The sequence below is a fragment of the Bemisia tabaci genome, chromosome 6 (genome assembly GCF_918797505.1).
Source record: "Bemisia tabaci chromosome 6, PGI_BMITA_v3".
Lineage (NCBI taxonomy): Eukaryota > Metazoa > Arthropoda > Insecta > Hemiptera > Aleyrodidae > Bemisia > Bemisia tabaci.
Genome location: NC_092798.1, coordinates 18,179,839 through 18,198,583, shown reverse-complemented (window position 1 = coordinate 18,198,583; position 18,745 = coordinate 18,179,839). Strand labels below are relative to the sequence as shown.

Genomic DNA, 18,745 nt, shown 5'->3' with positions numbered 1-18,745 from the left:
ACGAGAAATTTCGATTGTGAGAAACACTTGGACGCATTTTACTACCATGGTGCAAAGGGCGCGAATGAGGGCGAAATGGCGCTAATCAGAAACAATGTTCTGTGTTCTTTTACATTTGAACCAAGGGTTCGATATTATATCGAATGACGTAGCCTCCACTAAATCAGTCTATTGATCTGATTGCTTTGCGACGGAAAGGACGGAAAATAGTTTACAATGTATCTTCACTCTACTTATTTTTCCCTCCTGTATCAGACATTACATGGAATTCACTCAAGATGGCCATAAGATAATTGTGAGGAAAAGTGAAAGAAAATTTTGAACGATTAAGTTGATTCGTCAGCCCGAAAAAAATAAGATTGACATGAAAATTTTGAACTTTTGCGATTTGCGATTTTTAACTCTGTTGTTGGTCCGGGCTTGTAGTTTAATTATTCTGTCATCTCCGTAAAAAATCCCACCACAGAAGAACTTTGCACATATAGGTGGAGCCCTTGCTACAAATGGCATTGAATCCTTTCCTGAAGGACTAATCGTTCGAATCGCAGGAATCTTAGGGGCTTTTTTCGTATTAACCAATACAAAAAAATGTCTTCTTCTTCTTTTTAAGTCGTACCTGGAACTCCACATGTGGAGTTCCAGGTTCATATTGAATAAGAGTCATTGCAATGACTCTTACTCAATATGTTTCCCAACTTCGCAAAAGAGACTTTTCCTGGGACAAATCCCGTGAAACGTCCCAAGAAGACAAGACCTAGGATTCGATGACCGTAACGCCAAATTTTCGGCGGAAAACTGCAGGTTAGGAGAGCGTACGTACAATGTGTCAAGTGGTGACCACGTGGAAAGCGGCTGCAAATTAAAACGGGACCATGGCTGACGAGCACGGCCAATAGATGCGGCGCAAGGCTGCGGAGAAAACTTATCTATCCGTCACAACTGCGCATCACTCATTTTACTGCGCAACCTCAACCTTGCTAATGTAAAACTAGGAAAAGTGGATCATCGAATAACTGCGTCATCCCTCCTTCTCCGTCGTCTCCGAATCTGCATATGCATGTAAACATTGGATTCGCAAAAAAATAACAGTAATCAAGGATAGGGAACGCGGGAAGGCGCTGTTTCGGTTCCGATAAAATTCCTCCGATAATTAAAACGCGAGTGGGTTAAATTAAGCCTTATCTCCCAATGTTTACTAACACAGGTGACCTGATTCAAAATGACGCCAGTTATGCAAGGTCTCCCAGCGTTCCCGTATGCTACCGACGAAAATTCGTTTTGGCGTTGCAGCAGGAGTGATATCGCATATGGCTTTCGTAACAATTGCAGCCGAATCTAGGCCATTATCCAGCTCCTAGTATAAAAAGCTTTTACTCGTCCATTAAGCACCAGTCACGTGTTTTCATCATGTGCTTGTGTGTCTCTGTTGTGTCTCTCTAGTGCTCTTGGTGCAGTGGTATGATCCTCGCGCATCTCGGGATAGCATCCGTTTCCCGCTCATCGCCAGCTCAACGACCCAATCGACTTTCTTCATTTTCTTCCCGTCTCGCCGACCGCTCCGTCGAACGTAAGTCGAGTCGTTTCCTGCATTTTTCCACCCGACGTCTTACGTCAGGATCTCCTCTTCCTTACTCCTGGTCCTGCATTTCTTCTTCGTGCGTCATCTTGATTCAATTGCGTCTCCAATAGATTAACTCGTCACAAAGCACTATCGTTGTGACAACCGTTTCCTCCCTTTCAACTACTTAGGATTTAATGAATAATATGAAAAAAAATTACAAAAAAAGAACAAAAAAAAACTAGTGTTTACTGAATTTTGTGTGTGAACCACGAGTGTCAGTTAGAAACTGTGGAGTTTATAATTAAGATTCTCACCTTATTTGAAGTGAGCACACAGGACAGGAAGTTGCAATCTTGTATTAAAAGAAAAAAAGAATATTCAATTTTTCTCAGCAAAAATTATCGAGAACGAACAACTCAACAAGCCGTGCCTTGAAGCTCACAATCTATCTGAAATGACAGCCTTGTAAAAGCACTGTAGAAGTCTGTAGATACCATGCCAGAATACATCTCTGCAACTTAACCAAACCATTCAATATTAAAATTTGTAATTTTTATGGAAAAATTCAAACAAATTTACTTTATTTTTATTCCAACCCAAAGTGTTTTTAAGAAAGTGAAAATTGGAGGTAACAATTCGTTTCATGAAAGGAGCAATTTCGATTAAAAATAAATTTTACTACTTTTCTCACTAAACTGAATGACTCGTAGATCTAAAAAGTTACGGAACCGACTATACGATATTCCAAAAAATAATGAATGTTATTAATTCTGACCATGAGCCCATACACATTTTTTGGTGATTACATGTGTGTATAGCGTTTTTCATAACCCAGTTGACGAAAATGTTTCAATAGATCAAACGACAAAGCATCTTTAAAAAAGTCAAACTTTTAAACTTTCAGGTTTTATTTATTTATTTATCTATCTATTTATTTATTTATTTATTACTTATCACTGTTAAGTAACTTCATTGTCAACTTGACTTCTAATATTTAAAAATAATCCTTAAATTTGAATCAAGACATGAACAATTCCCTCAAATAGCCACCATCGTGGTCGAATTGTTAAGCCTTTTCTCTCTTAAGATCCATTTTACTTTTTGCGCATCGCTAAAATGGATGCAGACATGTGACGTAGAAGAAATATTTTAATCGCCTGCGCAGTAAGAGGAGGGACAGAGACAAAATTTCGTTCTCTTTCTTTCTAATATCTTTTTCCTTTCATTTGAAATCTATGCTGCCTACGTAAATACCCTTCACATATTGAAAGTTCAATGCATCTCGGTACAACAGAAGAACGTTACTTATCAAATAAATAAGTTGTTATATGATACTTAAAACTCAATATTCCTCTAATAATCGCAGTGAATGCAGAACTGTTTAAAAAAAAAACTGGGTTGGGGCTATAAAAGTTACAAAAATCAATGTGATAACCTGTAAAACTTGCCTTTACGCGATGCTGTCTTCTAAAAGTGTGCTTCTAAAATTCGAATGTGTACAAATCTTTATCACGGGATGGGGACGAATAATAGAGACAAATAGAGACAAATAGACAAATAGAGACAAATAGAGAGATACGAGATGAGCACTGAATCAGTCTCAATCTGCTTCTACCAAAAAAGTCTTTAGATTTGAGTCCCATTTACCTCATCATCTAATTCTAGTTTTGCCACTTTTTCTAGGGAGTGTTGAGATTTCAATCAGTGTCCTATTTTCCTCAAATTTACCCAGACCTATATGGTATCAATAATTGCCTGGCATGTTATAGCTGGAAAACTGAATCGAGCATCGTGACAATCAAGTCCTTTCATTTTCAACGGAGACTTTAACGCAAAAGTTGGAAAATAAGCGCATAACCGAAACGGAATACAGCACACATATCATACTTTATGATAAAATAGTCTTTAGATTCGAGTCCCATTTACCTCATCATCTAATTCTACTTTTGTCACTTTTTCTAGGGAGTGTTGAGATTTCAATCAGTTTCCTATTTTCCTCAAATTGACCCAGACCTATATAGTATGAATGATTGCCTGGAATGTTATAGCTGGAAAACTGAATCGAGCATCGTGACAATCAAATCCTTTCATTTTCAACGGAGACTTTAACGCAAAAGTAGGAAAATAAGCGCATAACCGAGACGGAATACAGTACACATATCATACTTATGATAAAAAAGCATAGAGTAACGCGTAAAGGCATGGCGCCTGAGGCGTGAAATGCTTTGGGTGGTTGGACCAATCTCAGGAAGAAAAGCTTTTGGTCTTGAATTCTCCGATGAGTTTAAATTCGTATTTCTCACGAGTCATTGAGCGGTTCTACTCAATGTAAAAGAGACGTATCCACTGTGGGTTTTGCATACTTTTAGGGAGCATCGGAGGGCTTTCAATACAATTGTATTTACACTTCCATGTAAACCTCGATAATGGTATACTCTTGCACACTGGAAAGTAAATACATTAGCATTCCTCTCTCAACATTGACCCATTAGGCCTTGTCTCCACGGGCCGTTTCACGGGATTTGTCTCAGAGAAAAATCCCACTTACGAAGTCGGGAAAAATATTGAGTTATTGAATCGATCAATATATCTCCCAGTACCAAGTATGGTTCCTTTAACCGTAACAATAAGAGCAATTGAGAGAGAAGAAGAAATGAAAGCGAACTGTACGATATTTCGTTGTTTCCTCCATTGTTCCTGATTGTTCAGTTAAAATAATGTATCTTAATTGTCAATCGTGTCCAATTATTTTTTTCATCCCGGTTAAATTCTCGATTTAAACTAACTTATCTTCCCGCGCAAAATTGAGCCCCGTCCGGTGGAGATGGTATAACTGGGAAAAATCCCCGAAGTTTCATTCCTGCGATTCGAACTTGAAAAAAATCCCACGGAATCGTCTCATGGGGATAAGGCCCACGGGTCGTGGATGAGCGTAAATAAATTACGTTATCAGCGATGGTAAGCAAAAAAGAGTCATTCAGTCTTAGCAATAAAAATGGCGTCTATCAGACTCCGAATTTCGACTCTTTATATAACTACATGCCAATTCAAACGGCCCTTGGTGTTCCGGGTGTATGCAGAGGTCACCTTTCCGGCCTCGACTTTGAACGCTTTCTGTGAGCCTGGACTTCACTCTAAGCACCAACATTTCAAGGAACATAGAATTAGGTCACAAACACCGCGAACGCACTGAAAAAAAATCTCGGTGTATTTACTAAGAAAAGGGTAAAATTACCAAGAATTCAGGGTTCTATTTGATCCCGGTTTTTTCTTGGTAAAATTACCATTTATGGGTAAATTATTGACTTTCTCGGTAATTTTACTGAACCCCAGTAAAAACGCCAATATTTTTTATCGACTGTGGTAGAATTACCGAGATAAAATGGCAAAGTTACCGGGAATTGATTACCAATAAAAGTGGTATTCTTACCTGAGAAAAACAGTAAGAATACCGGTTTTTAGGTAAGCTTATCAGTCTGTCTTGGTAAAATTACCAATAATTGGTAAAAAAAAAGTGAGATGGTAAAGGTACCAACGGACCTTGATAAAAACGCCGAGAATTTTTTATCAGTGCGTGAGTTTCCTCCAAGATACGAAAAAAGAGAGTCATCGTGGCGAAATTCACCTGGAGCCCTGGAATTTCGATGAGTGGTCCTGCGTTGGCATTGGCAATGACATTGGCGTGGGTAGGGTCAGGGTCGTGGACGCGGCTATGAAATTAGCAAATGGGTCGAGGTGGGGGAAGCAAGTGTGAAACAATACACTTGAAACGCATTCCTATTGGACGTCCTCATGCTAAAAGGAACTATGTGCAAAGGGTTAGCGTGTGACATAGTTCCTTTTAGCATAAATACGTCCTATTATCTTCCTCTTCCTCGGGGAGGGATGCGACTGCGACAACGTGCGAGCTCATCTTCGTGAAATTATGTGGAGAACCGTTGCGGTCGCCGCCTCCTGCCAAGAGAATCTGCCACCTCTGCCAGTGGCCCCAGTCTCGCGCCTGAGAACTATGCTCCCGAGCTAAGGGAAAACGCCGTATGCAACGCCAAATGATGCCAAATTTACTCTCTAAAAATGTCAATTTTTTAGAAAATTTTTGATTATTTTTCGTTGAAATTCACTGACACTTTAGATCAAATGGACCTCGTTCAGCAAAAAGGAACCAAGCCACATTAGCTACTGCCAAAAACCCGGCAATTAAATTATCAAGAGAACGTTTGTGCGAATTCCTTTGGAAATGTTAAGGAATTTGCTTCGCACTGTGCTAAAATTCACTAAAATTTTCACAAAAATCCGTTTTTATGTAAACAATTAAATTGCCCAATTGAATTTGGCAAAATCTGATGTGGCTTGGTTCCTATCTACTCAATGCAGTCCAAATGGATAAGTTGCAGGTATCTGAAATTTGGCGAATTTCATGTTTGAGATAAAACTTCTAAGAGAACTGAGCACGGTGATATCCTTGGTTTCTATATAGGACAATTGTTGAAGGGAATATGACAAAAAACCTAGTCTGCCAGTATACATGTGTTCAAATGAGAAATGCCGCCGGATGACGTCACAAGGTGACACATTTGCTCACTTTCAAATCGATAATCCTGCAGATTTCCACCTCAGAAAAAAATATGAAAAATACTGCGAATTGAGCTCATGAACTTTCTCAGATGAAGCGATACTTTCTCGTGCAAATTCTCCATTACGAGTAAAATTCTCTGAAAGTTTTGACGAAAATACTTACACAGTTCCCCCAAAATTTTTGCTTTTTCGATGGAGGTTTGGCAACATTTGAAGGCTCATACGGCGTTTTTCCTTAGGACGACAGTATGCAACGAGATCTGTTTCCACATAGTCCGAATCTTTCCATCTCGATCCTCTCACCTTCTACTTTGCCCTATAATATCAATTAGTCACTTGCTTGGATTCCGACCTCGGAGACAACATTTCCGACGGCGACGTGGGTCCGTCCCAAGTGTGTCACCGCGAATCCCTTTCGGTTCGGCGTGCTCTTCTCACATTATGCTTATTTTTAAATGAACAGGTCAGTGCTGCCCTGCTAAAATAAACTATTTCGGTAAGTGAAATATGTAGCCCAATTGACGCCAACATGTCATCAATTCGGATAATGCCATTATGAGATTAGTAAGTTATCCTGATGTGACCAACATGTTAACATACTGGTTACTTAGAGGTCTCTTTGACCAAGTTGATGTTATGTTGTTACGTGTTCTTTCGAACAAGTCACCAAAATGGCCCGTGATAAGAACATGCGCTTTCAACAGGTTACCAACATGGTCATTTTTAGTGAGGTATTCACTGTGTATACTCTAGAGACATACTGTTTACCATAAAGGCCAGATTCCGAAGTGAATTATTATTTTTGAAATGATCGTTTACAAGTATTAACAATTACGGAGACTTGAGCAAAAAAAGGGCTAACAGCGAAATCTTCAGATGGATTTTAACACCATGAACTGCGAAGCAAGATTTGAGACTACGCAAGATGCACCTCCTTGAATAGATAACTATTTGCACCATGAATTATGTTTTCTCGCCTACCTTAAAAATTGAGGGCATAAATTGCAGTTGGCTTGCCTGATACACTCCCTTCACGCCACTATTGCTTAATCTGGACTTTAGGACATAAAACGCCTCTGAACTACAACCAGATTTCCATTGAAAAGCGAGCGTTGACTCATTTTGGCACTCTGTTCGTTCACGGATCGGTCGAAAATAATAATTCGTCCTGCCTTCAGATTTGACGGAAATATGTGTGACGTCAACGAAGACATAATTAATTTAGCGAATGACGTCACCAATTAAGTACTTATGGTGATACCAGTGGTAGTGGTGGAGATATGTTCCCCTGTCAAAAGTTATGTGAAAATGTCAGTGGCGTGGCGTGCTTTGCGATACATCGATTGTTGTGTCATTTAAACCAATGGAAAAGAATCGATAAACAGGGTGTTCGCAGCGGACACCTTAATAATCGATTCTTTACTATAGGTTTAAAAGATATAACAATCGATACATCGCAATTCACGCCACGCCACTGGAAAATGTGCGTGATAGAATCCCAATGACGTTGAAAATTACATTGAGAAGGAGCTCATAGAAAAGTGTAAATTTTAATGGATTTTTTTCATTGTATGTTCAGGTATGTCAGCAAAGGAGACAACAGCAACAAAAGAGACACAGCAGCAGCAATCACAACATCATCAATAAAATATATAGAAACAACAAAATGGTTGCAGAATTGATCATCTTCCTTATTTCAATCTCTGCTTTCAGCGTCTATGGATTTCCATTCCCTGCAACAGAGGGTAAGGAAAATAATTTTATAAATGGATATTTAAGTGGAAAAATGGAAAAGCAGACAGGATGTTAATTCACGTTGGAAGATCGAGCATCGAGATCTGTACGCATTTAGGCGAGCAGTGCAGTGTTAACCACAAGTGTTAAGAGACTTTAACGCATGGGTATAAAAGTATGATTGACTAAAGTTCATTTTGCGTAAGCTAGGGTTTTGGGATTGGGGATTTGATCAATGTAGGATTTACTGAAAACATGTCACTCTCATTACTTGCAGAAAACTAAGAAGGAAATTAATCTCAGTGTTTTATTATATTTTGAACGATTCTAATCGTCCAGTTTAAAGAAGCACAAATGTTTTCTTGTTCAACTTTTTTTTTGTATGAAAGTTGAGAAAGTCACACGACTTTGGTGTAAAGAAGGCAGGCATGGTTTTTATTTCTCGCTCCCATTGCTGGTAGAGGAAGTAGGTACTGTCATCCAAACCAAACAAAACAAAAAACAAAAAAACAAAAAAAAGTTGACATTTTTTGAATTTCCTCTATCTAAAAAATTTCAACTTAGAAATGAACTTAGATTCGAATGAATTACTATAGGTTTTATGAGAAGAAAAACAATGCTGGTTGCACGTTATTGCACAAATATCATGCAAAAATGCAAGAAGAATGTAATCGATTTTTTCAGGGGCTATTTTTCATTTAGTTTTATTTATTTCAGAAAATCGGACGAGAAGAAGTGGTGGCCAACCTAAATTTCCCTATTACTCTCAGATGGAGTGTGGAGTGAGAGCAGTTCCACACTATCCACACCGATCTGGTGGTGCGACCCCTAAGATTATCGGTGGATCAACAGTGCCTTACGGTGCATATCCATGGCAGGTAAGGATCATACATGGAAAAAGTAATCTCTGTGTAATAAATCTAGCAGCAACTTGTGTGTCTTTACCGTAAGTGGTTGACTCTCATTCTTCCGGTGTCGTTAACTTAACCCGTTTACAGGCTTTGTCCATTACAATTGACATTCATTTTGGGTACTTGACAATCAAGTTAAATCAAAGGAATTGTTATGATTAGTTTTATTATTCATAACGTAACATGTTTCCAGAGACCTTTGTCATGAGCAGCGCTTTCATTCTTACAATTTCGGGAATCAACTACGATTACTTCAAAATTGTCATTTTTTCGTTTTTCCGAATTAGCTGAAATGCATCTGTTTATGCTTATGCCCAAAAGTGCGGGGCAGCTTCTGATCCAATTTTAAGGTCCCTATCGTTAGTTTTTGTCTCCATGATGAATTTGTCACTTTGATAAAGTCAGTCGGAAATTTTCTGCACTCTTGAGAATTTTTGAAAATCAATGTCCATTGTATTAGACAAAGCCAGTCAATGAACTTAAATAACCAAGAGAGACATAGAGGAGGGGAAGGGGTATGCAGACAGTACGTCTACAGAAAAAAGGGCTACAAAAAAGAGGGCTATCTTTTTTAGTCTTCAGTCAAAACGTCTACATTAAAGTGCCTACTAAAATTATGTCTACAGTCAAATATGTCTACGCTATTAAAATGTATACGGTTTGATTGCCCACTTAGAAAATGTCAAAATATTTACGTTGGCTATAAAATTTATATGTAAAATAAAAAAATTAATAAAATGTATATAAAATATACATGTTTATACTTATAGGATGAATTCTTCGCGAAATGTGACTGACTCACAATTTTTACGCATCAGCTCCTGCAGCATCCACAGCCTCAAATGAGTTCAACAGTTCAAATGAGAGTCTTATTAGACGACATGAATACGTACTTTGACATTTTTGGAGTAGGCAGTCAAACCGTAGACATTTTAATACCGCAGACATATTTTACTATAGACATTATTTTAATAGGCATTTTCATGTAGACATTTTGACTGTAGACCAAAAAAGGTACCTCTTTTTTTTGTAGCCGTTTTTCTTGTAGACCTACTGTCCGTTAACCGGGGGGGGGGGGGGGGTCCATCCCTCAAATTCCTCCCTTCCTTGACCTGCAATTTCATTGTGTCAGGTCGTCTAATTAAACGATGACATGGAAAAATGAGAGCTATATACCTGTCTTAATCTCGTGCAATTAATTTCCATACCGACGGTGTAAGTCTGCAATCACATAACTCGGTTTCCGATGTCGCAGACTTCGTGTCATACTTTATTTTTTAAACGGAAAACTACTCAATGTCAATTCTTTAGAACTGCCGTGATTTTTCTTCTCTGTGCGAAAAAAATTCTGCAAAAACTTCAATGAATGATGTCAATTTGTTTTCCTTTAAAAAAATAACATAGACGCGAAGATTTTCAGACACCGCAAACGAAATATGTGATTGCGCGGACTTAAGGCCTCGATAGACGATCAAATTCCCGAACCAATTACCATCAAAGTGTCGGGAGTCATCAGTCTTAAACTCATTAATTTGCTTAATTTCAAAATGAAAACTTGGCAGAAATGTTACCTGAGGCAGAAAAAGGATGAATGGTGGCACTCCATTCTGATCTTACTTTGAACAAAATAGTGCGGCCCGTCAAAAGTTGATGGTAGATGGTGACCATGAGTCATCAGCATGTCTACTTTGATCGGAATTGGTTCGGAATTTGATCTTCTATCCAGGGCTTTACGCCGTCGGCATATACCCACCACAATCACGAAAAACGTCCGAACGTATAAAATAGTTTTAGATCAGTCAACGAATTCTTGAAGGTTCTGATATCGGTACTTTTTAAATTGCAGGTTGATATTCAATCATTCAACGGTCTTTCGCAGACATTCGAGCACTTGTGCGGAGGAGCGGTTGTAGGAGACAGAGTCATTATGACAGCAGCCCACTGTTTGCGAGATTTGAAAAAGTCTCAGCTACGAATGGTCGTCGGCAAACACCACTTGTCCGGCTCAGACTCGCACGAGCGTACCTACCGTGTAGAGAAAGTCATCGTCCATCCTGAATTCAGGCGAGGTATGTTCATTCAACTATTCGTCCGCAGACTGTTTCTATCAGGGTTCAGACACTGCATGTTCCTGTGCTCCTATTTCCCGGAAATTGGTTCGAATCGCGGAACTTTAGAGATTTCCCTGAATTTTACTCGGAACTGTTGAAAATATCGAAAGGTTTCAGACCTTTTGCCTTTTTTGGAACTGTTTCGGAACTTTTGAAAAAATCTAAGGAGAATCCCGGAACTTTTGACGGTTATAGAATGGGAGAAATTGAAACAAAAAAAGTCCGAATTCCGGAACTTTTGACGGTCATGTAGTGAGAGCACTGGCATGTTCGTTGGTTCCCGGAACAAGGAACGTAACTTAATTCCAAGGTTGCAAAATTCATTCAAACAATTCAATTTTTTACTACACTGGGAAAAAAAACAAATTGGATCTTGAGTCCATTGCAGACTTTTAAAAACATCGACAAGAAAAAATACTCTTGATTCAATCAGATTTAAGCTTAAATCAAGAACCGAGCCTCTTAATTTGAGCGGGTTTCCTTTTGATTTAAGCTTAAATCTGATTGAATCAGGAGTCCTTCTTCTTGTCAATGTTTTCAAGAGTCTGGACTCTAGATCCATTGTGGTTTTTTTTTTCCAATGTAGAGGGTACCTGTGCAAGTTTTGTCCAAGTTTTTCTGATTTTCGAATACAATTTCAGTTAAAAATGCCCAAGATTTTTCTGGTAAAAATGCGATTTTCAATGGGAAATTTATCAACATAGAAATGTAGTTACGTTCTTTCGTGAAGAGTCGATGAAGCGATATAGCCCTCGGTGAAATTGTTGGGCGATTATTGAAAAATAATTTTCTTCCAATAGTTGACGGCCGCAAAGGCCACTAGTTTTTAATAAATTGGCTATTTGTACAAGATTCCACTCGAGATTATCAAAAACCTTTTCAACATTGTTTCAAAATAATACATCACTTATAACTGTCGGTTAATGGACTGCAAATGTATGAAAAGTTCACCTTAATTTAAAAAAACGCAAACATAATAAGTCAATTATTTTAAATTTCTATGGAAATAAATTTATTGAACATCAAAGAAAAAGTGTGGGTAAAAATGGAGTGAAAAAAATTCTGTCCCCTTCTATTCTCTTTGCCCTTACGGATGCCTGCACAGAAAAAGCCTTAAGTTAATAAAGAAGACCTAATAATAATAAGGAGTTAATAATAAGGAGTTAATAATAAGTCCTGTCTTAGTGAATTAAACATCTAATATATATTTTTCTCATATCGTCACCTTCCAGGCAAAGTATCACAAGCGCCATGCGACGTTTAAAAATTTCCGCCGCCATTTTATTTCTTTACTGAGAAATTGTTGGTTTAATCTGTTTGGAAATTTCACTAAATTTTATCGGCAGCACAAAGAAAATTCAGTGAAATTTTCGGACAGCTTCGTTGAACAATTTCTCTGTAAAAAAATAAAATGGCGGCGGAAATTTTTAAACGTCGCATGGCGCTTGTGATACTTTGCCTGGAAGGTGACGATATATTCATCTCTTTTCCAGAGGGACCACATAGCAATGACATCGCACTAATCAAAGTAAAAGCAATAAGTGAAGGAGGAATTGGTTTTAATACATACATTCAACCCATTTGCCTGCCCGGGATTCAAGCTAAAAGAGCAGAAACTGGAGATTGGTGTACTGTTACAGGATGGGGTGCTCAAAAACGTAGGTTATGGATTTTGTAACTTTTCTATACGATTATTCAGTAGGTATAAAATAGAATAATGATTAAATGTCTGCATCAGTAGATTGCGAATTTTTCTAAACACTGATGTACTTTGTCAATATATATTCACAATAATACAGTGCCCATTAACACCAATTTAAATGAAATGAATAAGACGAAGGATCCTGTTAAGATTTCCTAAGAAAATATAATTAGAAAATCAAAATGTTTCCAACCCGAAGGCTATTATTAAAGGTTAATTAAACATAAGAATAAGTATGACAAAGTTCAAAAAATTGAAATTAACAGCATATTCAAGCAGGAGACAAGGCAGAAAAAAATGAAACAAAACAAAACACTTAAGCCTCAGGACCAGACATTAACAGAATAAAATAAAATTGCATGAAAAATCAACAAATCAGTCTTGGCAATGACAAATAATAATTGCGTTTTCACCCATTTATATTGATATTCCGCCGGAATGATATCTTACAGTATGTTTGTATCGTTGTTATAATTTTATAATTTTTGCGTATGTGTAACACCAATACATGGCATTTCGTCATTTTTATTTTCTTTGTACATGCTACCAGAGTCAATAATCGTTTATGCAAAAACGAACTATATGCATGTAAATTAAATCAAAAGGAGCTATGTACATGGAATTTGCCTGCTCCTTAGTTCTGTTTGCTTTTATTTATTGGCGCGTAGTGCCTCTTAGCATAAATACGCTCATTGACACCGGTGAGCATGTGCAATGAAAATAAACATGACGAATCGTCATGCAATGGTGCTACACATGTGCTCAATTATAAAATCATAAAAAAAAACTCTAAAAACATACTGTAAGATATCATTCCAACGGGGATACCAGTAAATAGGTGAAAGCGCAATTATTATTTGCCATTGCCAAGACTAATTTGTTACTGTTCGTGGATTTTTTTTTTTTTTTTTTTTTTTTTTTTTTTTTTTTTGGCGTGCACGCGTTCAATCGACGGTTTTTTCCGTCTACCGAACGACCTCGTTCCGCTTTTCCGACTTTTTTTTTTCATTGAATTAATAATAATTTTTTTGTTTGGTCCCGACAGCGGAGGATCTCGGGAGCTTGTCGCCGGAGCTCCGTGCGGCGTCGGTGCCCCTCCTGGACTTAGCGACATGCCGCGCGTCGAATGTGTACGGAAGTCGACAAAAAATTTTGGACAGTATGCTCTGTGCCGGCCTCTTAGACGGCGGGGTTGACGCGTGCGGTGGAGATTCTGGAGGACCTCTCGCGTGTCAAGTTGCTGGTAAGCACAGAATCCTTTGAAGTGTAACCGTCAATGCTGCCGTGCTAAGGAAAATCGCCGTATGAACATCCAAGAGTTGCCAAATTTCCTTCGAGTAAATGTTTATTTTTGAGGAAAGCTACGAATATTTTTCCTTAAAATTTTCAGAAACTTCAGGTGAAAGTGCAAACAAAATTATCCGAAAAATTGAAGAGGAAATACTTACAAATTCTCCCAGAAATTTTTGATTTACCTAGGGAAAATTGGCAACGCCTGAAGGTTCATACGGCGTTCTTCCTTAGCACGATAGAGTGAGAAAATGAACCATACCCAAGAACAATAATCGCGAAAAGTTACAATCGGATTGGAGAATGTATCGCGATTTTATGAACGTCACCTTATTGCAATATTATCGGATAAAAAATTGCGATTTCATCGCCTGAATTTGCAATATAATCGCGATTTCACATTTACGGCGATTTATCGCAACATTATCGAACAAAAAATCGTGATAAATTAAGTTAATATTTCCAGTTCATTTCGAACGCGATTTTGAGTGATAGTATTGCGACAAGATTGAGGATAATGATTGCTCAGATGCTGATGATCCTATCGATTTTATCGCCAAAAAATCGTAGAAAAATCGCAACTTTACATTTCAAAATATCGCAATTTTTCCGTTGAAAAATGCTACTTGGGTAGTCCACGGATACATTTTTTTTAAAGAGCGATTTTTTTCTAGTTGAGTCAAAATTTGATTAATGAGTTTTCGATTGAGAAATATCTTCAAATAAGAAGTGTGGATGAAGATCATCCACAAATGACAACACGGGGAGGGCGGGTTCAAGGGGCAGGGTTGCAATTTTTCATGAAAAATAAACTCTTGAAATTTCATGTGAAATATTTCATGAAAATTCAGGAAATATGAAAACTATCTTTCGAAATTAAATGTAAAATTTAATGAAAGGCGACTGGTTTTTGCTGTTTTGGTGTTTTTAGTGCACGTTGCATACCCAGCCCCTGAATTGTGTGTTTCATATTTTTCATAACTTGGTGAAATTTCATGAAATATTTCACGGAAATTTCCAATATTTCATATTTTTCATTTCACCCGTGCAACCCTGTCAAGGGGTGCCTTATATGAACCTGATGACGTGGGGAAGATGAGTCTAGCTGAGCCTGACCAATAAGTGCCCATTTTTAAGAAGTTCCCCAGCAAAAAGAGCAAGGAGCGCAGCTTTTTTGTGAGGGATATGAGGCGAGAGGAGGGTTAATCCAAACCCGACGCAATTTTTAAAAACGATATCTCTATGCTGCCTGACATGTACAAGAACATGGGAGAACGGAGGCGGGTAGGGGGGCTCAAAAAGAAAGTTTTAAAATACGGCAAATGAGATTAAGAATTTCCTGACAGTTTCACCTTCGCTGAATGTGCGCAAGCAAGTCTAATGAAAGAAGCGTCAATAGACTCTTGATGTGACGTCATTGTGGCCAATTGAACGCCAAATCAATCTTTAGATTGACGTCAGAGCGTTGAAATTCAATTAGATTCGTCATTGGAGTCCACTGATGGGCAAGTGGCCAACGAATGCGTTCAACCATAGATAAATTCCCGTTCATTTAATTGTTGGATTTCACTCGTATGATTTTGAAACGACTCTGTATCGTTTAAGTAAAAGCAATCGAACAAATAATCATCTGTTTTGATCAAATATGCAGTAGAGTAATCCCAAAATTTCCTAAATTGTGGGCAGAGTCCAACCAAAAAACGGACCAATCCACATCTCAGGAAGTATGGAACTATTGAAGATCTTAGATAAAATGTTTGGGGTTTAACTATACAGAAGCTTATATAAAAAAACATTTCTAAAACTTAAGCCTTTAAAATACATTAAAGGAAATATGCGCCCCAAACTTTCAACCGACGGCACACCTGATGATCTTCTGCTAGATACTAAACGACTATAGACCAACGGCCAGGGTGCGCCTTCGAAGCTGGCTCAGATGCAACCCGCACTACAGGCTTGGCGCGAGCGCGCGGAAGGAAGTCGCAAACCAACACAGACGAGCTTGCAGCCGCCTCGTCTTACCTCACTTACAAAGAAAAGGAACATAGCGTCAAAGCATACGCGTACTTCCTGAATTAAAGCGAAAAAAACTCGTGTAATCGATCGAGCATAATAAATTATGAGACGAGAATTCACCGGAGCGAAAATAATTTTGCAGAATGAAAAAAGGGAAATTCTAAACATGCTAAGTAGTGTTGCCAAGATCGTGCAACTCTGTTTCTCTCATTGAATTCAATCTCAACTCATGCGCGAATACCAAATCTACAAAAGCAAATATTAAGGAAAATTTCTTGATGAAAAGTTCGTGAAACAAACGAATTTTGGGGTTTTTTTTTCAGAAATTGATATCATGCACAATCTTAGCAAGCCCTGATTACGCCTAGGATGGATTTAATTTCCATTTTTCAAGTACTTTATTTGGAATCTTGAGACTTTTTTAGGTATCTAACAAAGGCAGTGTATTCCCTTTCGTTAAAATAAAAATAAATAAAAAAATTAACCAAATACGCATTGGTATGAAAGGGGTGCGATGCATGTTTTAATATGAAGAAAAAATATTTAAAGAATCCGCGACGCTGCACTAGCTTTCCTCGCAATGTAAATGGAACATGCACGATTTACTTTTGGAGATTAAAGTTTCTCTTGCGACCAATTTCGTCTCAAGACGCATTCAACGGCTTGCCGAGTATAACTGGAAGTTTGTCAAGCTGCGCTCCTTTTTTGTCCAAAAAAGCCCTACCTGCCCACCATCTACAATTATTGTTGAGCTATAGTGGCAGTGATGACTCGGAAGTAAGATTTTACCATGCGAAATCTTTGTTCGCGTGGAGGCTTTGAAACGTTTCTTTTAATTTTCTTGAATCCTATTTGTTCCTAAACTCCAAAGCCTACTTTTTCCGAAAACTATACTTCCCTTTTAAGATTTGCTTCATTTCAAGTAGATAGGAGTCGGTATCTTTAAAAATATATTTTATTTGTTCACAGGACGGTTCGAGCTAACGGGAATAGTCTCGTGGGGAGACGGATGTGCTAAAAAGAACAAACCGGGCGTGTACACGCGAGTTTCACATTACCTTCCATGGATCTTTGAGTCACTTAGTGTTCTTACCCCTAATGTAACATGATAATATCGTCGATCTGACCTGCTTAGTACCACAATACAATGGTGAAACTAAAAAAAAAAAAAAAAAAAAAAAAAAAAAAAAAAAATGGTGTCTGAATTTATACGTCGTACAGATTTTCCTCTTTTAGTTTATTTTTCAGACAAAAAAAGTTTGCCGTATGATTTTTCCTTAACCTTTAATTAATTGAGGGCTTTGAGGACAAGGCGTATAAGTGCAGTTTTTGAAAAAATTGAACTATTAATGATTTCAAGTAAAACTAGTCTTAATGCAGATTCTGTGCGCAATTTTCTCCCAAATTCCAATTTTTAAGCATCAAAAAGTCAGTTTTAATTTTGTTTTTGCCATAAGGATACATGTAATTTCGAAAATTTAAACACGTGTTTCTCGAAAGAGCAGAGACTTCACTTATGCGCTTTAACCTCCGAGCCCTTCAACGGAGGTTTTGTTTCTTGATAAAATTATTTCCTGAGGATTTCATGCAAAACTTTGGAAATTTTAAAAAAATAATACAAATAATACAAATCAACGAATCGCCCTGGCAAAATATAATATTCAGAGAAATATATTGAGACTCCGAAATCTACGCGGATTTATTTTTTTTTTTTTTTTTAGTTTCACCATGAATGAAAATACTTGCACACTTACCAGCGTAACAATGTTCCTATTAATTTATTTATTTTAGTTAAGTTTAAATGTTCAATGTTTACTTTAAGATTATTGATCTACAGAAGGACGCTTTGAGTGAATTATCTGACCGTCTTTAAAGAGACATTTATGCTGAACAATTCGTCAGAACACCGTTTATCTTTATTTTAGTTCTGCTTAAGTATCTTCAAAAACTAAAATTCTCACTTTGACCCAATGCTCTTTTTGATGCTTGCTGTATTGTAATACTCATTAATTTATGCCTATGTTACATCGAAGACCGTGTTTTATGGTCATAAGTCATAGGTAGGTTTTGAACCGCATCGAATTCAATTTATTCAGCTCATATCCACGTTTTCTCCAAAAGTAGGGATTTCTACTAAAAAAACTTTGCATCCTGTTGACGCAAACGCACTGCAAAACAAAGTTTTACGGCTAAAATTTCAGCCCAGGTCTTTTATATGAAAGGAATTGCAATTTGGACTTGAGCCTATTAATTAAACATATACGTCTTTTCAAGATTATTTAATGGACAAAAAATTGTGGAAGCGTTCCTTTAATTTGACTTAAATACTCCTCCCTCGCTAGATCTTTTTCCAAGGATATGATTGCCCTCTTAACTCATAACTCTGGTATCTGAAATCTATACAGACACCAGATGAATTCCCGAAGAAAATTTCCTTTCCCATGCCTATATCAAGCAGCTTGACTCCCTAAATTTTTGTCTATACTCTTGTCAGCCGATGTATTTAATTGATTAATTAATTTTATTTAAATATTTATTTATTTATGTGTTCTGTTATTTCATGTAAATTTTGGCCATATTGTGTCTTATGTTTAAGCAAATACATCAAGTGTTTCAATAAGCGCACAATTTTCTTTCTATTTTTTTAAATCCGTATCTACCTAATGACAATCGTACTTGAGCACTCGTGGTCAGAGCTGGTGTCAAAACAGTAGGTCAATTAGTGAAACCTGAGAGGAGATCCGTTATTTTAGTTATTGTTTGACGTACGCATAAGACGCACTACTTACGAGTTGAAGTTTCTCTCATTCTACTCTATAATAAAAACTCATCAGTGGCGTGGCGT

The 18,745-nt window shown here is 37.5% G+C and overlaps 1 protein-coding gene across 1 annotated transcript; it reads left to right on the top strand.

Annotated features, from left to right (window-relative positions):
• Positions 1-1,025: 1,025 nt before the first annotated feature.
• On the top strand, positions 1,026-18,522 carry LOC109043633 (prostasin). The gene is made up of 7 exons (XM_019060917.2): positions 1,026-1,567; positions 7,716-7,881; positions 8,588-8,748; positions 10,628-10,850; positions 12,386-12,550; positions 13,640-13,837; positions 16,870-18,522. Exons 2-7 carry the CDS (start codon positions 7,803-7,805, stop codon positions 17,007-17,009), a joined length of 966 nt encoding a protein of 321 aa, XP_018916462.1. The 5' UTR covers positions 1,026-1,567; positions 7,716-7,802; the 3' UTR covers positions 17,010-18,522.
• The last annotated feature ends 223 nt before the right edge of the window (positions 18,523-18,745 follow it).